General features: G+C 43.1%; 1 protein-coding gene across 2 annotated transcripts; it reads right to left on the bottom strand.

The window, feature by feature from the left end:
* Positions 1-382: 382 nt before the first annotated feature.
* On the bottom strand, positions 383-18,375 carry LOC130282909 (protein kinase C delta type-like). 2 transcript variants are annotated; one of them, XM_056531863.1, is made up of 4 exons: positions 17,582-18,375; positions 11,026-11,163; positions 7,603-7,919; positions 383-1,799 (listed from the first exon to the last, which is right to left on the bottom strand). In XM_056531863.1, exons 1-4 carry the CDS (start codon positions 18,182-18,184, stop codon positions 1,241-1,243), a joined length of 1,617 nt encoding a protein of 538 aa, XP_056387838.1. In that variant the 5' UTR covers positions 18,185-18,375; the 3' UTR covers positions 383-1,240. The 2 variants fall into 2 exon arrangements, with proteins under 2 accessions (XP_056387838.1, XP_056387839.1); XM_056531864.1 differs by lacking the exon at positions 11,026-11,163 and having other exon boundaries at positions 17,582-18,371.
* Between the last annotated feature and the right edge of the window lie 258 nt (positions 18,376-18,633).

Raw genomic sequence — 18,633 nt, 5'->3', positions numbered from 1 at the left:
TTTCTTTTTGTAAATTTACGCCATCATTTATATATGTTTGGCCTAACAAAAGGAGACATGGTTTAAGTGCCATGGTTTTTTAGACACTTTTATTATATGCAACAAAAATTTGTAAAATGTTTGCACTACCCAATTCCATTAAATATGTGCAAATGTATCAAACATTCTGCAACAATATAATACATGAAGTGCAAATGAAGCTTTGTACCACCTCTTTGAAAAGACCACCCCCATAGTGGTCTTGTTTTTAGGACACCACTGCAATAGAAGACCAGAAGAAATGTGGGTGGTCTTCTCAAAGAGGTTTCACTGTATTTATTAGAACAATACATGATCAAACAATGGAAATAAAGACACAGACACAATGATGTAAAGGGGGAAAAGGACATTTTATTTAGTTTATATAGTTACAGGAAGGGGATACTGGGATTCTACTAATTTTAGAAATGTGTGTTATGTTTTATTTTGCTATGTGTAATGTATAAATGTAAAAGCAAAGCTTTTTTTATATACTGTGTTGATCCAAAGGAAGGCGAAAACCCCCTTGAGGAAAGAGCCAATTATCCTTATGTAAGGGGGGAAAATTCCTTCCTGACCCCAAATATGGCAATCGGAACAAGTCCCAGGATCAAAAGCCAGTACATGACCTATCTAGTATGGTAAACTATTATGTTTTTTTTTTTTTTTATCTATTCAAATATAATACTTTTTTATTATTATTAATTTATTTTTTATACATTATGTTATGTTACCTATTTATGGCTGGAATGATTTCAAGGAAGGCAAAAACCCCCTTAAAGAATGAGCCAATTGTCCTCAAAGGAGAAAAATTCCTTCCTGACCCCAAATATGGCGATCGGAACAAGTCCCAGGATCAAAGCCGATATCTACCCCTATCTGTTGTGTGTTTCTGTGTGTATGTGTCTATACTATCTATGTATGTACCTGTGTGTATATTTCTATCTACCTGTATGTGTGTGTGATCCTAATGTATGTGTGATGATGTGTGATACTTACCAGGTCTGTGCTGAGGTGTTACAAGCACAGGCCGCTCCTGGGGTACAGAGGGTCTTCAGAGGCTGTGGAGGATGTGGAGCTAAGATCCAGGGTAACAACTTGATGGAAATCTGCAGCATTCAGATGGTATAGAGAGGATGTTATAGACAAGCCGAGGTCTAATACAGCAGCAGAGGCATGGGTCAGGGGGCACAGAGCTCTGGGCCGTGGCCATGGGCTGATGTTAACAGGCCCAGCTTGGAGCAATGAAAGAGAATCCTTCCAAGGGGTGAAGGGCTGTCTCTTCCTCTGGCCACGGCAGGTCTCCATTCTTCAGAGCTGTCTTGAATGGTGTAAATGGCGGCTGTGCTCTCCTCTGCTCCAGTTCCTCCCAGTTGATGGTGGTGAAGAATGGATGGTCTCTGATGTTCCTGTTCACACCAAGCCGCTTCTCAGGATTCTTACACAGCAGTTTCTTGATCAGATGTTTCAGGTCAGCAGGGAGCCAAGATGGAATATTAGGCTTCTCTCTGGTGATGGAATCGCGAGCCATTTCTCTGTCGCAGCCAAAGTAAAATGGGGAACGTCCTGCTGACATTCGGGATACAACAATCCCCAGGCTCCACCAGTCAACTGCTGCATAGTACATCTTCCTCTGGAGCACCTCTGGGGCCATGTATGGTAACGTGCCCGTCACTCCTTGGATCTTGTTGGAGGAGGTGACGCCATCTTGGGCAAGTCCGAGGTCTATGATGCGGATGTGTCCATCTCTATCCAGCATGATATTATCTGGCTTGATATCTCTGCAATGAAAGAAAAAAAAGAGTTATAAATAAAAGACAATGGTAATTTGGTGCCACAGGGGTGCAAGGAATTCTTATCAGCTTCTTCGGGGCCAGACAATGGGAGTAAGAAAAACACCGACGTCGGGTTACGGATAACTGTCTTTTACCGAGCAGGTTTAGATGGTACAACACACAGTATGAAGAGTACAAGGGATGCAGTGTAACCCTTGGGAGCCCTGTTGCCTTGATAGGACTTATGGTGCTTTTCATCCACTTGAAAAATACTGACTAGAGATTAGAGACTGAAAGGTTTCCCACTCTGGCTAGGGTTCTCACAAGGTCCAAGTACTATCACCGCCAGAGCTTGACTCACCACTGTACGGGCGAACACTTGCAGAATGGTGGGGCTGACTCCGCTGTACGGGGAACCATTGCAGAATGGCGGGGCTGACTCTGCTGTATGGGGGAACACTTGCAGAATGGTGGGGTTGACTCCGCTGTACAGGGGAACCCTTGCAGAATGGCGGGGCTGACTCCACTGTACGGGGGAACACTTGCAAAATGGCGGGGCTTCCGCTGTATGGGGGAACACTTGCAGAATGGTGGGGCTGACTCTGCTGTACAGGGGAACCCTTGCAGAATGGTGGGGCTGACTTTAGAAGATATTTTCTTAGGCTTCCCTCAGAATTTCTCCACACACTCCTTCCTCCTCCTTTCCACACAGTTCTCAGCTTGAGCTCTGCAGCTAGACTGGGGCGACTCCTCCCCCCCCAACACCATATACAAGAGAATTTAGGGGTTCCCACTGGGCAGGCAGGGTCACCTGATTATTACTGCTCCTCTCTCTCTTAAGGACCGAGGTCATATTGGCCTTAAGGACCAGAGCATTTTTTGCAAATCTGGCCACTGTCACTTTAAGCATTAATAACTCTGGGATTCTTTTACTTATGAATTTGATTCCGAGTTTATTTTTTCATGACATATTCTACTTTATCTTAGTTGTAAATTTTTGTCAATGCTTGCATCATTTCTTGGTTAAAAACTGCAAAATTTTATGAAAAATTAACCAATTTTGCATTTTTCTAACTTTGAAGCTCTCTGCTTGTGAGGAAAATAGACATACCAAATACATTATATACTGATTCACATTTACAAAATGCCTACTTTATGTTTGCATCATAAAGTTGACAGGTTTTTACTTTTGGAAGACATCAGAGGGCTTCAAAGTTCAGCAGCAATTTTCCTATTTTTCACAAAATTTTCTAAATCAGAATTTTTCAGGGAACAGTTCTGTTTTGAAGTGTATTTGAGGGGTCTTCATATTAGAAATATCCCATAAATGACCCCATTATAAAAAACTGCACCCCTCAAAGTATTCAAAATGACATTCAAAAGGTTTGTTAACTCTTTAGGTATTTCACAGGAATAATTAGCAACAAGAAATAGCAGCATTGTAGTATAATGTACATTGAAACTACTGGTGTATAAACCATGTCTAAAACTCGCTGCGGGTCTATAAACCAATGCTACAGTATAGCTCTGAAAATAAATTTTATATACTTATAGAGAAACACTAGAGCCATGACTACTGATAAAACTAAAATAATTTTATTAATACTCTTTAAAATCACAAATATGACTACTAAATATTAACATTATACAAGGTCAATGATTGTAAACAGATAACCAATCCGAAAAGAAGGTGGTAAGACAGGTATGATTAGTATAATCAAGCTCATATGAAATATAAACAGTGATATCTACAGCAGCAGTAATGAGTGTCCAATAATAATGTCCAATAGGACAAGAAAAGGGGTATATAACCTTTACCAATATAATGTCCAGCTACCCACTCAGGATAGCTGGAATGGACACTAACAGTGCATGAAAGTAATAGCACTAACAAAGCTGGTACTCACTTACCCATAATGGAGACCTGTCCCACCGCCCCAACGTATGTTTCGTCAGCCTGGACTTTCTCAAGGGAATAGCAACAAAGTGAAGGAGAACATTCTAAATCTCTATTTTTTACACTTTTAACACATTCCTGTAGACCCAGTATTTGCATTTTTATAAAGGCTAGAAGGAGAAAATGCCACCCAAAATGTGTAACCCTATTTCTCTCAAGTAAGGAAATACCTCATATGTGTATGTCAAGTGTTCTGTAGGTGCACTAGAGGGCTCAGAAGGGAAGGAGCGACAATGGGATTTTGGAGAGGGAATTTTGCTGAAATGGTTTTTATGGGGCATGTCGCATTTAAGAAGCCCCTATGCTTCCATAACAGCAAAAAAAAACAAAAAACACATAGCTTACTATTTTGGAATCTACACCCCTCAAGCGGTACAGTGAGCTTTAACACCCCACAGGTGTTTGACGACTTTCTGTTAAAGTTGTATGTGTAAATGAATTTTTTTTCCCACTAAAATGCTGGTTTTCCCCCCATATTTTACATTTTTACAAGGGGTAATAGGAAAAATGACACCCAAAATTTGTAACCCCATCTCTTCTGAGTATGGTAATACCCCATGTGTGGACGTCAAACGCTCTGTGTGCGAACTACAATGCTCAGAGGAGAAGGAGTCACATTTAGCTTTTGGAAAGCAAATTTTGATGAAATGGTTTTTGGGGGGCATGTCCCATTTAGGAAGCCCCTTTGGTGCAAGGACAGCAAAAAAAAAAAACACATGGCATACCATTTTGGAAACTACATCCCTCAAGGAACGTAACAAGGGGTACAGTGAGCCTTAACACCCCACAGGTGTTTGAATACTTTTCGTTAAACTCGGATGTGTAAATGAAAAACATTTTTTTTTCACTAAAATGCAGTTTTTTTCCCCCAAATTCAATATTTTTACAAGAGGTTATAGGAAAAAATGCCCCCCAAAATTTGTAACCTCGTGTGGAAATACCCCATATATGGACGTAAAGTGCTCTGCAGGCGAACTACAATGCTCAGAAAAAAAAAGCTTTTGTGGAGAGAATTTGTTTGGAATGGAAGTCGGGTGCCATGTGCGTTTACAAAGCTCCCATGGTGCCAGAACAGCAGAAACCCCCCCACACGTGACCTCATTTTGGAAACTAAACCCCTAACCAAATGTAATAAGGGGTGCAGTGAGCATTTATACCCCACTGGTGTTTGACAGACTTTTGGAACAGTGGGCTGTGCAAATGAAAAATCTAATTTTTCATTTTCATGGATGACTGTACACAAAATAGGTCAAACGCCTGTGGGGTGTAAATGTTCACAGCACCCATTATTACATTACGTGAGGGGTGTAATCTTCAAAATGGGGTCAAATGTGGGGGGAGGGGTCCACTGTTCTGGCACCATGGGGGCTTTGTAAACGCACATGGCCTTCAATTCCAGCCAAATTCTTTCTACAAAATCCCAATGGTGCTCCTTCTCTTCTGAGCATTGTAGTTAGCCTGCAGAGCACTTTACGTCCACTTATAGGGCATTTATATAAAAATTTTGGGGGGCTTTTTTACTATTACACATTGAGAAAATGAAAAATTTGGGATAACACCAGCATTTTAGTGAAAAAACACAAATTTTTCATTTTCAATGAAAATTCTTCAAACAGGTGTGGGGTGTTAAGGCTCACTATGGGGTCACATGTAGGTTTTTTTTTTTTTTATGTCAGAACCGCTGTAACGATCAGCCACCCCTGTGCAAATCACCTCAAATGTACATGGTGCTCTCATTCCTGAGCCCTGTTGTGCGCACGCAGAGCATTTTACTCCCACATATGGGGTATTTCCGTACTCAGGAAAAATTGCATTAAAAACTTTGGGGTCTTTTTTTCCTTTTACCTTTTGTGAAAATAAAAAAAAGTATGGGGCAACACCAGCATGTTAGTGTAACATTTTTTTTTTTTTTTTTTACAATAACATGCTGGAGTAGACCCCAACTTTACCTTTTCATAGGGGGTAAAAGGAGAAAAAGCCCAGCGAAAAATTGTTAGACAATTTCTCCCGATTACGGAAATACCCCATATGTGGCCCTAAACGGTTTCCTTGAAATACGACAGTGCTCCGAAGTGAGAGAGTGCCATGCCTATCTGAGGCCTAAATTAAGGATTTGTATAGGGGTGGACATAGGGGTATTCTAAGGCAGTGTTTCCCAAACAGGGTGTCTCCAGCTGTTGCAAAACTCCCAGCATGCCTGGACAGTCAATGGCTGTCCCGCAATACTGGGAGTTGTTGTTTTGCAACAGCTGGAGGCTCAGTTTTGAAAACAGTGCCATACCTGATGTTTTTCATTTCTATTGGGGAGGGGCGAGGGGGGGGGGGAGAGTGTAAGGGGGTGTATATGTAGTGTTTTACTCTTTATTTTGTGTTAGTGTAGTGTAGTGTTTTTAGGGTACATTTGCACGGGCGAGTTTACATAGAGTTTTGAGCTACAGCGTAAAATTAGCTGCATTTCAAACTTGCAGCGAGAAACTCACTGTAAATCCCCCTGTGGGGAAGGCAAAACTACAACTCCCAGCATACCCTTTGGCTGTCCGTGCATGGGGGTTGTAGTTATGCAACAGCTGGAGGTACACTGGTTGCAAAACACTAAGAGTTTGTTACTTAACTCAGAGTTTCCCAACCCGTGTGCCTCCAGCTGTTGCAAAACTACAACTCCCAGCATGTATGGTTTTTCAGTGCATTCTGGGAGTTATAGTTTTGCAACAGCTGGAGGCACAAAGGTTGGGAAACACTGAGTTAGGAAACAGACAATGTTTCCCAACCAGTGTGCCTCCAGTTGTTGCAAAACTACAACTCCCAGCATGCACGGACAGCCAAAGGGCATGCTGGGTGTTGTAGTTTTGCAACATCTGGAGGAGAACAGTTTGGAGACCACTGTGTAGTGGTGTCCAAACTGTAGCCCTCCAGATTTTGCAAAATGACAACTCTCAGCATGCCCAGGCATGATGGGAGTTGTAGTTCGGCAACATCTGAAGTGCCAGATGTTACAGAACTACAACTCCCAGCATGCCTGGACTGTCTGGGCATGCTGGGAGTTGTAGTTTTGCAACATCTGGAAGAGCACAGATTGATCCAAACTGCGGCCCTCCAGATGTTGCAAAACTACAACACCCAGCATGCCCAGACAGCCAAAAGGCATGCTGGGTGTTGTAGTTTTCTAAGCTACCAGAAGCAGCAGTGAAGAGCTTCACTGCTGCCTCTGATGCAGATGCCGCCCGCCGCCTCCTCCACTTACCCGCCGCCAACCCATGTGCCTCCAGCTGTTGAGAGCCTGCCGCCGGTCCCCACTGCCGCGCCGGTACTTGATAAGTGCTGCTGTCTCCACAGCAGCTCTCGGCATCTTCTTCCCCTGCTCTGCTCAGACTTCTAGTGGCGGGCAGAGCAGGGGAAATGAACTTTACCCCCAGTCAGCTCATTCACTGTGATTAGTCCACAGGGACCAATCACAGTGATCGCTGACCAGGACCATCAACAGATGGTCCTGGAGGGTGTTGCAGAAGTTGTCCCCTGCTTGAAACAGCGGGACTTCTGCCAGTTAACCCGTGCGATGCTGCGCATCACGGGGTTAACTGAATGACGTCTATAGACGTGATTCTGCGGGAAGGGGTTAAAGATACAGTACATACATTATATAATACACAGTGAAAAATGCATGCCCAAGGAGATCCGCAGCCCACAGGACAGCTTTTGGTGCTGGGACATCACAGGAAATCTTTAAAGATCGACAATGGTGAAGGGGTCATGAACTGTACCACCACAAAGCCTAACAAAATTCAGGATTCTGGGAAAGTTGGATGCATTATTTACAACATGACAAGGAGACAGGTGTGGGGAAGTTAGACTTACCGGTGGACGATGTTATGTCCGTGAAGGAACTGGAGGCCGCATGCAATCTCTGCTGTGTAGAATCTTACGTTGTCGGTGTTCAGACAGCTGCACATTCTGAGTAAAGCCTCCAGGCTGCCGCCGGACAGGTACTCGGTGATGAAGAATGCATGGTCCTGAGACTGCTGTGCAGCATACAGGTGACACAGGAACGGGCAGTCTCGGGCCAGCATGAGGATCCGTCTCTCTCTCTGCAGGGTCGCTGCATTGTCCCCTGTCTTGGTGATTCCCTTGATGGCCACGTAGTTGTTTCGGCCGGGGACTGATGCCAGGCCCACCTGAAAGAAAGCAAAGAGAGCAATAGTAAATAGTGGAAGACTATGGGAAATATTTCCTTTTGACAATATCCCATAGGTATAACTAGAGCCAACTTGTTATAACTAGGTATAACTAGAGGTATAGCTAGAGCCAACCAGTTAGGGACTGTGGGGTGATGGTCATTGTTATTTCCATGCCATGGTACATATGAGATGTAATAGGGATGTAGTTGGAAAAAAAAAATAAAAGGCCCAAAAAAACACCCATTCTACTGCACAGCGTGGGCAAATGTTAGCTGCAAGTCAATAAGGAACTACAAAATGCCATATCCACTTTTTTTGTTTTTCTAATTTGTGTTTTTTTTAATCCTTTTGGCGTTTTTTCAGCTTTTTTCGGCTCATTGGGTGATTCCTAGAAGTGACCTTATGAGACTATGGCGTTTTTTTGGGAAAATCGCTGTGTTTTTCTCCATAGTGTGGGAGTGAAAAAACACAAAAAAAAGCCATGTGAGTTTTAACATTGTTTTTGCAGGCGTGTTTTTTTTTTTTTTTTTATTTTTTACTTTAGCTATTCCATTTTAATATTAAAATAAATAAATATATATATACTAGCTGAGTACCCAGCATTGCCCAGTTTTTCCTTCCTAATCCTTGTTGGGGAGGAAAATAAACAAAGGAGGAAGCTTTTGACTTCATATCCCGTCCTCATATATTGATGCCATATCCCGACCTCCTATCCCATCCTCCTATCCCGACCTCCTATCCCAACCTCCTATCCCGACCTCCTATCCCATCTTCCTATCCCGACCTCCTATCCCGACCTCCTATCCCGTCCTCCTATCCCTTCCTCATAACCCGACCTGTAATGGGCATCTATCACATCCTTGTAATGGGCATCTATCACATCCTTGTAATGGGCATCTATCACATCCTTGTAATGGGCATCTATCACATCCTTGTAATGGGCATCTATCATATCCTTGTAATGGGCATCTATCATATCCTTTTAATGGGCATCTATCACATCCTTGTAATGGGCATCTATCACATCCTTGTAATGGGCATCTATCACATCCTTGTAATGGGCATCTATCACATCCTTGTAATGGGCATCTATCATATCCTTGTAATGGGCATCTGTCACATCCTTGTAATGGGCATCTATCACATCCTTGTAATGGGCATCTATCACATCCTTGTAATGGGCATCTATCACATCCTTGTAATGGGCATCTATCACATCCTTGTAATGGGCATCTATCACATCCTTTTAATGGGCATCTATCACATCCTTGTAATGGGCATCTATCATATACTTGTAATGGGCATCTGTCACATCCTTGTAATGGGCATCTATCATATCCTTTTAATGGGCATCTATCCCATCTTTTATACATGTTAAACTGGCAACACATTGCAGTAGGGGTTAAAAAGCTTATTCTACTCCTATGTTTCTGTGTATATTTCATTGTTTTATAGCCAATAGAGAATAAATTCTTTATAATGTGCCCGAGTATCAGAGGGCCGCCAACACCTTTCTCTGCTGACCTCCCATTGACTGACACAGCGGCACACACAGAGGAGCGCAGTAACAGCGAGCTCTTTGCCTCTAGCTATTACAGAGCACCAGTGGTGATGCTAAGGTTAATGTCACCCGTTGTGGTAGAAAATGGTGTCACCCTATAATGCCCCCTAAGTAATTTTTTAGCCTGTTGTGATGCCAAGTAAGGGGCAATTGCTCAATAAGTTTGTACCATGTGATACTATAGCTCCCAGTAAAATCTTAGCAGTAATAAGGTTATGCTGGGAGTTGTTGTTTCACCCATGATCACTGCAGAACTTACAAGTGACTACAGCTATGATGGAATACAATTGGCCAGATGACAGCTTCTCTGTAGCAGGGGCGTGTGACAGGTCAGGCACGGAGGGCCCGGCCACCGTAGGTCTTGCTGCTTCTCGGGGAGCATGCAAGCTGAAGGTCTGTATGTATTATATAGAGAGCTCCAGCTTGCATTCTCCCTGATCTTCTAAGAGCCAGTGCAGGAGGATAGCAAGGGGGGACATAAGGCCTAGGGGCATGTAGGACGGAGGCAGGGTGCCACCACATATCTTTCTTCTGTGCAGGAACTCCTCCCCTTCACCGATAGGAGCATGCTTAAAGAGACACTGTCATGTTGAAAAACTTTTTATATTTTGTAGTACTACTGATAAGATTACTTTTTTAAATACACATTTATAAAAAATAAAAAAAAATTACTAAAAAAGGAAAAATGAAAATAACCACCACTAGGGCTCATCAGTCTTTACGCAGACAGACTACTCTGTATTTTGCAGCATACTGGATACAGGCCATAAAGTGTGTTGGTATCCAGTATAGGAGATCACCACTGCAGCCTTCAGCTATTCCTAAACTACAACTACCATGATGGGAGTTGTAGTTTTGCAACAGCTGGAGTCACAATCTTTGTAAAACTCTCTGTTAGAGCTGGGTATTCTCCAGCTGTGTGTCTCCATCTCTTGCAAAACTACAGACAAAGGATGTGTGGGCATGCTGGGAGTTGTAGTTTTGCAACAGCTAAAGGCAACACTGTTCTAACACATTGCTTTCCAAACACTGCAGCTCAAGCTATTGCAAAACTACAACTCCCAGCATGCTTGAACAGCCAAAGCTTTCTCTGAGTCCTGAATGACAAAGAAGCTGAACAGACATTCAGGAGTCTGTTAAAGCTGAATGACACACATTTTCTATCTGTTCCTAGTAAAGCTGGATTAGCATCCATCTTTACTAATGACAGATATAAAATGTATGCATAAAAACTACTGTGCTTTTATCACTAAAATCCTTGCACTAATTTAGAAAGATCTGCAGACTGCCAGGCTGCTCCCAGACTCAGTGAGGGAAAGAGATGGACACGCCCCCTCCGCAAGGCAAGAAGACAAAGCAAGTGACCAAGATATAAATGCTATTTGTTAGGGATATATACGTCCTAGACACATAAAAACTTATATGTACAGGATCAGGATTAGGTACTGAGCAACATATCACTTTTCTTTCTTTTGGCTCAATGACAGGTACCTGATTCACGTTCACAGAGTAAGAAGACAGAGACAAGGTGTGTGTACTCACTTTTTTGCTGTTAATAAAATGTGCTTGACTGCTCTGATCCTTTCCTCCGCTCCTGTGCCTGGACTGTCGGGTAGCGTTCCCCTCCACAGACATGGACAGCAATAGAAGTATCCGGCACCACGGTAGCAGGTAAAAAAACTTCAAGCTTTATTCAGATAAATACAGGCACAGCATGGTAGACACTATTTTGCTGTTACACCATATCTCGTCCTCCTGTTACTGCCAAAGCTGTACTTACTTTTCTACTATTACATCATGTTGCATCCTCAAGTTGCCTCCAGAGCTGCAACCACTATTCTGCTGTTATATCATGTCTTATACTCCTTTCACCTCCAAAGCTGCAGCCACTATTCTGCTCTCACATCATGTCTTATATTCCAGTCAACTCCAGAGTTGCAGTCAGTATTCTGCTGTTAGAATATGTCTTATACTGTAGACACCTCCAGAGCTGCATTGGCTGAGTGTGATTTTGACTTATCCTCCAGTCACCTTCAGAGCTGCTGTCACTATTCTGCTGTCACATCATGTCTTATCCTCCTGTCACTTCCAGAGCTGCAGTTACTTTTCTGCTGTTAGAATATGTCTTATACTGTAGACACCTCCAGAGCTGCATTGGCTGAGTGTGATAGGAGTGTGGTAGCTGTAATCACACTCCTATAACTCTCAGGCAGGGGGGCAGCGGGGGAGTGGTCCACCCCAGGTTAGAGGGGGGGGGGGGGGGGGGAGGGTTGTGCCATCTCTCAATTCATACTTTTTAACTTACTGGGGGGGGGGGGGGGGGAGAGGGTCAGCATAGCCAAACTTCAGGCACTAGAGGAATCCTGTCTCTCTAGTGCCAAATACCTGGCGGTGCTGACTCAACCTGCAGAAACACCAGCCAGTAAGGACCGGCAATGGAGATCACTTTGATGCTGGTCATTTAACCCCTTTAATGGGTTATCCACCATAAGGTATTTTAGTACGTACCTGGCAGAAATTAATGGACATGCTTAGGAAGGATCTGCGCTTGTCTTGGGGCTAAATGGCGTGAGATTACCATAACACTGTGGCTAGCTTTTTGTGAACTAGTATTTCCTTTTTGAGTTTACTTCTTTGCCTACAAAGCCCATAATTCCATTTTCCTCCCTCCCACACATCAGTCACACTCCCATAAATGAGCAGCATTCATTCAAAAGACCTGTGGTTTTCAATCAGGGTGCCTACAGCTGTTGCAATAGTTGCAGATTGATCTCTCTCCCACCAAGCGATCGCTCCACCCATTGAAGCAGACAGGCTCCCTGTCATCAGCTGACTAGTGAGTCAGGTCTCGGCTGCATTGCAACCTGGGAAAAATCTGAGACAACAGTAATTTTGTATGCTGTTAAAGTAAATATTGGGGTGAAAATCACATAAGAATTGTGAGAAAATCGTCACATACGGGTACAGACACTACATTATTAACTACACTAACTTTACAGCCTCTGTAGCATAGTCAAATGTCAAATAAAAAATAATTTCTGGAATACCCCTTTAGAGACACAGCAAATTTTGGCCTTGAGGACACAAAAAATTTTAGTTTACACATTTTTTAGTTTACACCTTTCAAGAGCCATAATTCTTTTATTTTTCCATCCACAGACCCATATGTTTGTTTTTTCACAACAGAATGTACTTTATAAAGACACCTTAAATTTGAATTTAAAATTGAAAAAAGAAAATAAATTAAAGAAAATCACAATTTTGCTAATTTTGGGGGGTTTTGGTTTTAAGAAATGCATTTTACAGTGAAATTTTCATGTTTTCTTAAAGGGGTACTCCCATGGAAAACTTATTTATTTATTTATTTATTTTTTATCAACTGGTGCCAGAAAGTTAAACAGATTTGTAAATTACTTCTATTAAAAAATCTAAATCCTTTCAGTACTTATTAGCTGCTGAATACTACAGAGGAAATGATTTTCTTTTTGGAACACAGAGCTCTCTGCTGACATCATGACCACACTGCTCTCTGCTGACATATCAGTCCTTTATAAGAACTGTCCAGAGTAGGAGAAAATCCCCATAGCAAACATGTGTTGCTCTGGACAGTTCCTAAAATGGACAGAGATGTCAGCAGAGAGCACTGTAGTCATGATGTCAGCAGAGAGCTCTGTGTTCCAAAAAGAAAACCATTTCCTCTGTAGTTTACAGACCCTAAAAAGTACTGGAAAGATTAAGATTTTTAATAGAAGTAATTTACAAATCTGTTTAACTTTCTGGCACCAGTTGATTTAAAAAAAAAGTTTTGCACAAGAGTACCCCTTTAATTATGTGGATGAATACAATTAAAATGATACTCATGTTTGCATTCTTTTCTATCACTGCACTTCTTTTAAAAAAGGCAAAGTATGTTTAAAATTTCCCTATTCTGACCTCCTACAACTTTCTTATTTTTCTGCATACAGTGCTGTATGAGAATTTTTTGCACCATTATCTGTAGTTTTTAATAAAGGGGTACTCCCTTGGAAAACTTTTTTTTTTTATAAATCCATCCACTGGTTCCAGAAAGTTAAACAGATTTGTAAAGTACTTCTATTAAAAAATCTTAATCCTTCCAGTAATTTTTAGGGGCTGTATGCTACAGAGGAAATGCTTTTCTATTTGGATTTCTCTTCTGTCATAACCAAAGTGCTCTCTGTTGACCTCTGCTGTCCCTTTTTGGAACTTTCCAGAGAACAAATCCCCATTGCAAACATATGCTGCTCTGGACAGTTCCTAAAATGGACAGCAGAGGTCAGCAGAGAGCACTGTAGTCATGACATCAGAGAAATCCAAAAAGAAAACCATTTCCTCTGTAGTATACAGCCCCTAAAAAGTACTGGAAGGATTAAGATTTTTTAATAGAAGTAATTTACAAATCTGTTTAACTTTCTGGCACTAGTTGATTTAAAAAAAAAAACTTTTCCACGGAGTACCACTGTAACATAACTTTTGCTTATATTTGACTTTTTCATCACTTTTATTCCATTGTTTCTCAGATATGATGTGACCAAAAATCTGCAATTATTTCACTTTGGTTCACATTCCTGATATTGCATTGTCAATGATGTGAATGCAAAAAAAAAATTGCCAATTTTTGTCACATCAACACATAAGAAGTAATCAAACAATCAATACAATACACAAGTGGTACCGGCAAAAACTACAGATCACAGTGTCTGTATGTATGGGTATATAGTATATAAAAAATATATTGCAGCTCTCCATATAATAGTTAAATCACTGCCACATTTCTGCTTCTTGTTGAAGCTTTTTTCAAGCATGTTCACACACATCACTAAGGGTCTATATTTACCCAGACACGTAATTACCAAATAAAGTAATATCAAGTATAACAAGTATAACGTGTATATTCATCATAAATGTATAAAGACAATTCATCATGGTGACATTGTATGTTCAACACATGAGAAATACATATATGTTCAGTCAAGTGTCAGTGCAAAAAATAGATAAATGGCTTAAAAAAAAGATTATTACAGTTATAACATTTACAGTATCTGACATAAGTGAGTACAACCTTCACATGTTTTTTAATATTTTATTTTATCTTTTCATGTGACAACACAGAAGAAATGAAAATCTTCTACAATGTAAAGTGTAACAGTGTTTAATATTGTGTCCCCTCCCCCCCCCCCCAAATAACTCAACATAAAGCCATTAATATCTTAACCTTGGCAAAAAAAAAGTGAGTACAACCCTAAGTAGAAATGTTCAAATTGGGCCCAATAAGTAATTGTGACTCATTAGTGTTACATGCAGGGCCGCCATCAGGGGGGTACAGCCGGTACTCCCGTAAGGGGCCCGGACCCGAGGGGGGCCGGGCCCAACATTTTATTTAGTTTTTACTCCTAGTCAGTCAGTGAGTGACTGTCACTCACTGACCGCTGGGGGCCTGCCATTTTCCACTGACTGACTGACCGTACTCTGTACAATCAGTCAGTCAGTTACCCTCTTTCCCGGGCCCCGTCCCTGCCGCACATACCTCGGAGGCCACTGCCACTTTAAAAAAAAAAAACTGCAGTGGCCGTCGAGAGGTACTAGCGCAACGATCGTGCCGCGCGTAGGCACGTTCGGTGCGCTATGACGCGGCAAGCCGGCCCGGAAGTCAGAGGAAAGCCGCGCCCCGAAGAAGAACTGGAGCGAAGGAGATGCCTGGAAGACGCGTGGCTGACATCGGGCCAGGAAGGTAACCACAGCAGGCTGCCTTCAATGCTCCGACCACTGCTCCTCCAGTCTGGGGGCTCCTCCAGTCTGGTCAGAGCACAGACATACTGCCTCCAGCCATTTACCGTGAATGTCTGGAGGCAGTATGTCTGTGGGGGTACATGGGGCCTATAACTACTTGTTGGGGCACAAAGGGGGGCCTATATCAACTGTGGGGGCTGAAAGGGGGGCCTATATTTAACTGTGAGGGCTGAAAGGGGGGGCCTATATTTAACTGAGGGCGCTGAAAGGGGGGGGGCTATATTTCACTGAGGGGGCTGAAAGGGGGGGCCTATATTTAACTGAGGGGGCTGAAAGGGGGGGGGGGCTATATTTAACTGTGCGGGCTGAAAGGGGGACCTATATTTAACTGGGGGCTGAAATGGGGGGCCTATATTTAACTGGGGACTGAAAGGGGGCCTGTATTTAACTGAGGGGGCTGAAAGGGGGGCCTAAATTTAACTGGGGGCTGAAAGGGGGGGCCTATATTTAACTGGGGACTGAAAGAAGGGGCCTATATTTAACTGGGGGCTGAAAGGGGGGCCTATATTTAACTGGGGGCTGAAAGGGGGGCCTATATTTAACTGGGGGCTGAAAGGGGGGCCTATATTTAACTGGGGGCTGAAAGGGGGGCCTATATTTAACTGGGGGCTGAAAGGGGGCCTATATTTAACTGGGGGCTGAAAGGGGGGCCTATACTTAGCTGTGGGTCTGAAAGGGGGGGGCTATATTTAACTGAGGGGGCTGAAAGGGGGGCTATATTTAACTGGGGGCTGAAAGGGGGGCCTATATTTAACTGTGGGGCCTGAAAAGGGGCCTATATTTAACTGTGGGGGCTGAAAGGGGGCCTAAATTTAATGGTGGGGGCTGAAAGGGGGGCCTATAATTAACTGGGGGCTGAAAGGGGGGCCTATATTTAACTGGGGGCTGAAAGGGGGGCCTATACTTAGCTGTGGGGCTGAAAGGGGGGGGGCTATATTTAAATGGGGGCTGGAAGGGGGGGCCTATATTTAACTGTGGGGCTGAAAGGGGGGCCTATATTTAACTGTGGGGGCTGAAAGGGGGGGCTAAATTTAACTGTGGGGGCTAAAAGGGGGGCCTATATTTAACTGTGGGGCTGAAAGGGGGGGGGGCTATATTTAACTGTGGGGGCTGAAAGGGGGGGCCTATATTTAACTGTGGGGTCTGAAAGGGGGGGTCTATATTTAACTGTGGGGGCTGAAAGGGGGGTCTATATTTAACTGTGGGGGCTGAAAGGGGGGGCCTATATTTAATTGAGGGTGCTGAAAGGGGGGCAATATTTAACTGTGGGGGCTGAATTGTGGGCCTATAACAAACTGTGGGAGCTGAAAGGTGGGGCCTATAACCGTGGGAGCTCAAAGGGGGGCCTATTATTACACACAGGGGCACAAAAGGGGTCTACAATCATGTATATTGGAGGCACGTGGGACCTACAATTATATATGGAGCGCAGGGGCCTACAACTATATATGGGGGCACAAAATTGGCCTATAACTATATATGGGGCAAAGATGGGTGTACAACTATATATGGAGGCACAGAGGAGGTGTACAACTATATATATATATATATATATATATATATATATATTTATGTGTATATATATATGTGGGGGCAGAGAGGGGGTCTACAACTATATAGAGGTGGACATTGTGCTGGAGAAAGTACACAGAAAATTTCACAGTATTCAGAATAGGGTATATTAGATTACAGCAGAGTGTGGCGCAGTAAAATGACTTTGCAGCACAGTGTATTACTGCACTACAATCTTCTATAAAGTAATTAGAAATATATCATTAGGAAAAAAAAATGGGTTGGGGGTTGGCCCTGGGGCGGACTCGGGGTCAACACACTGGGGGGGGGGGGGGGGGGGGCTGGAATTAAGCTGCGTAATGGGCCCCAAAATTTCTGATGGCAGCCCTGGTTACATGTCTCAGGTGTGAATGGGGAGCAATGTCCTAAATCGCTCTCACACTCTAATACTGGTCACTGGAAGTTCAACATGGCCCCACATTGTTGCTCTACATTAAGATGGCCTACGCTATAAGAAGATTGCCAAGACTCTGACACTAAGCTGCAGCATGGTGGGTAGGATCAAACAGCTGTGTATAACAACTGCCTAAATCTACTGAAATGGGATATAAATAGGGACATAAATATTACTGGAGGTCTCTAGTGCTGTAGATATGTGATATATATTAGTGAAGATGGGGCTGGTTATTTTCTAGACTTACAATTAGCTGCAGAATATCAATGGGAAAAACCACATTGACTGTCCATTTAAAAAAAAAAAAAACATAAATAAACTTACCACTCCAAAGCTGCCCCTACCCAATACCTGATGGACAGTGAGGTGATAGATGTTAAATTTGGGGTAGGAGCTTGATGTTCCGGGGTCCTGGCTGGTGCCTGGTCTTGGCTCCTCATCCTCCAATAATCTGGCATCTTCTCCTCTCCTCTTCTCCACATCCTCGCTTTCCTCTTCTCTCTTCCTCTTCTTCACCTCCTCGCTCACCTCTTCCTCCTTCCTCTTCTCTCCTGTCTTCTCCACCTCCTCGCTTTCCTCTTCTCTCTTCCTCTTCTTCACCTCCTCGCTCACATCTTCCTCCTTCCTCTTCTCTCTGCTCTCCTTCACCTCCTCGCTTTCCTCTTCTCTCTTCCTCTTCTTCACCTCCTCGCTCACCTCTTCCTCCTTCCTCTTCTTTCCGCTCTCCTTCACCTCCTCGCTTTCCTCTTCCCTCTTCCTCTTTCCTCCGCTCTCCTCTTCCCTCTTCTCTCCTCTCTCCTTCTCGCCATCTCCTCTTCTTCCAGTAGCCGCCATCTTTGGGATCCTGTAGACGTCCGTCCGCTCGGTCCAACTGACAGTTGTGGGTAAACAACAACAACAGCCGTTGTCCAGGTGACGTGATGTCATCAAAACATCAGGTGGCACCTGCTACCAGTGGTCCAGGGACCTGTGGATCCATATACACTGTGATATAGGCATCATGGGTGATAGCCTAGGGTCCAGAAGAATGGAGATATTCATGGCTGGTTCTTGTAGTGCTTTATTATTAGTAGATGGGGCAGGTGATGTGACTTTTATGTGTTGTATAGGTTGGCAGTGGTGCCCATAAACTCTGCTGGAAGGTTAGAATAAGGAGGCTGGAATAAACCAGACCATGTACTTGCTGCTAATGGTAGAAATAATAAAGCCTTGTAATGGCCTGTAATGTTCTGCTACATTCAATAAGTGTCATCACTTATCAATGTCCATAGGAGGAGATTTATCAAAACCTGTTAAGAGGAAAAGTTGACCAGTTGCCCATAGCAACCAATCACATTGCTTCTTACATTTTTTTAAATGGCCTATGAAAAGGAAAA

Source organism: Hyla sarda, chromosome 7 (assembly GCF_029499605.1).
Source record: "Hyla sarda isolate aHylSar1 chromosome 7, aHylSar1.hap1, whole genome shotgun sequence".
In the NCBI taxonomy this organism is placed as follows: Eukaryota; Metazoa; Chordata; class Amphibia; order Anura; family Hylidae; genus Hyla; species Hyla sarda.
Note: the sequence above shows the minus strand (reverse complement) of the source record. Positions and strands in the feature narration are given on the sequence as shown.

Excerpts from the sequence above, each read along its gene's own strand:
- LOC130282909 (XM_056531863.1), bottom strand. The coding sequence starts at position 18,184 with ATGACATCACGTCACCTGGACAACGGCTGTTGTTGTTGTTTACCCACA. Across the intron at positions 7,920-11,025 it reads ATTTTATTAACAGCAAAAAA|GTGGGCCTGGCATCAGTCCC; the intron begins GTGAGTACACAC and ends GCTTTCTTTCAG. Across the intron at positions 1,800-7,602 it reads GGACATAACATCGTCCACCG|AGATATCAAGCCAGATAATA; the intron begins GTAAGTCTAACT and ends CTTTCATTGCAG.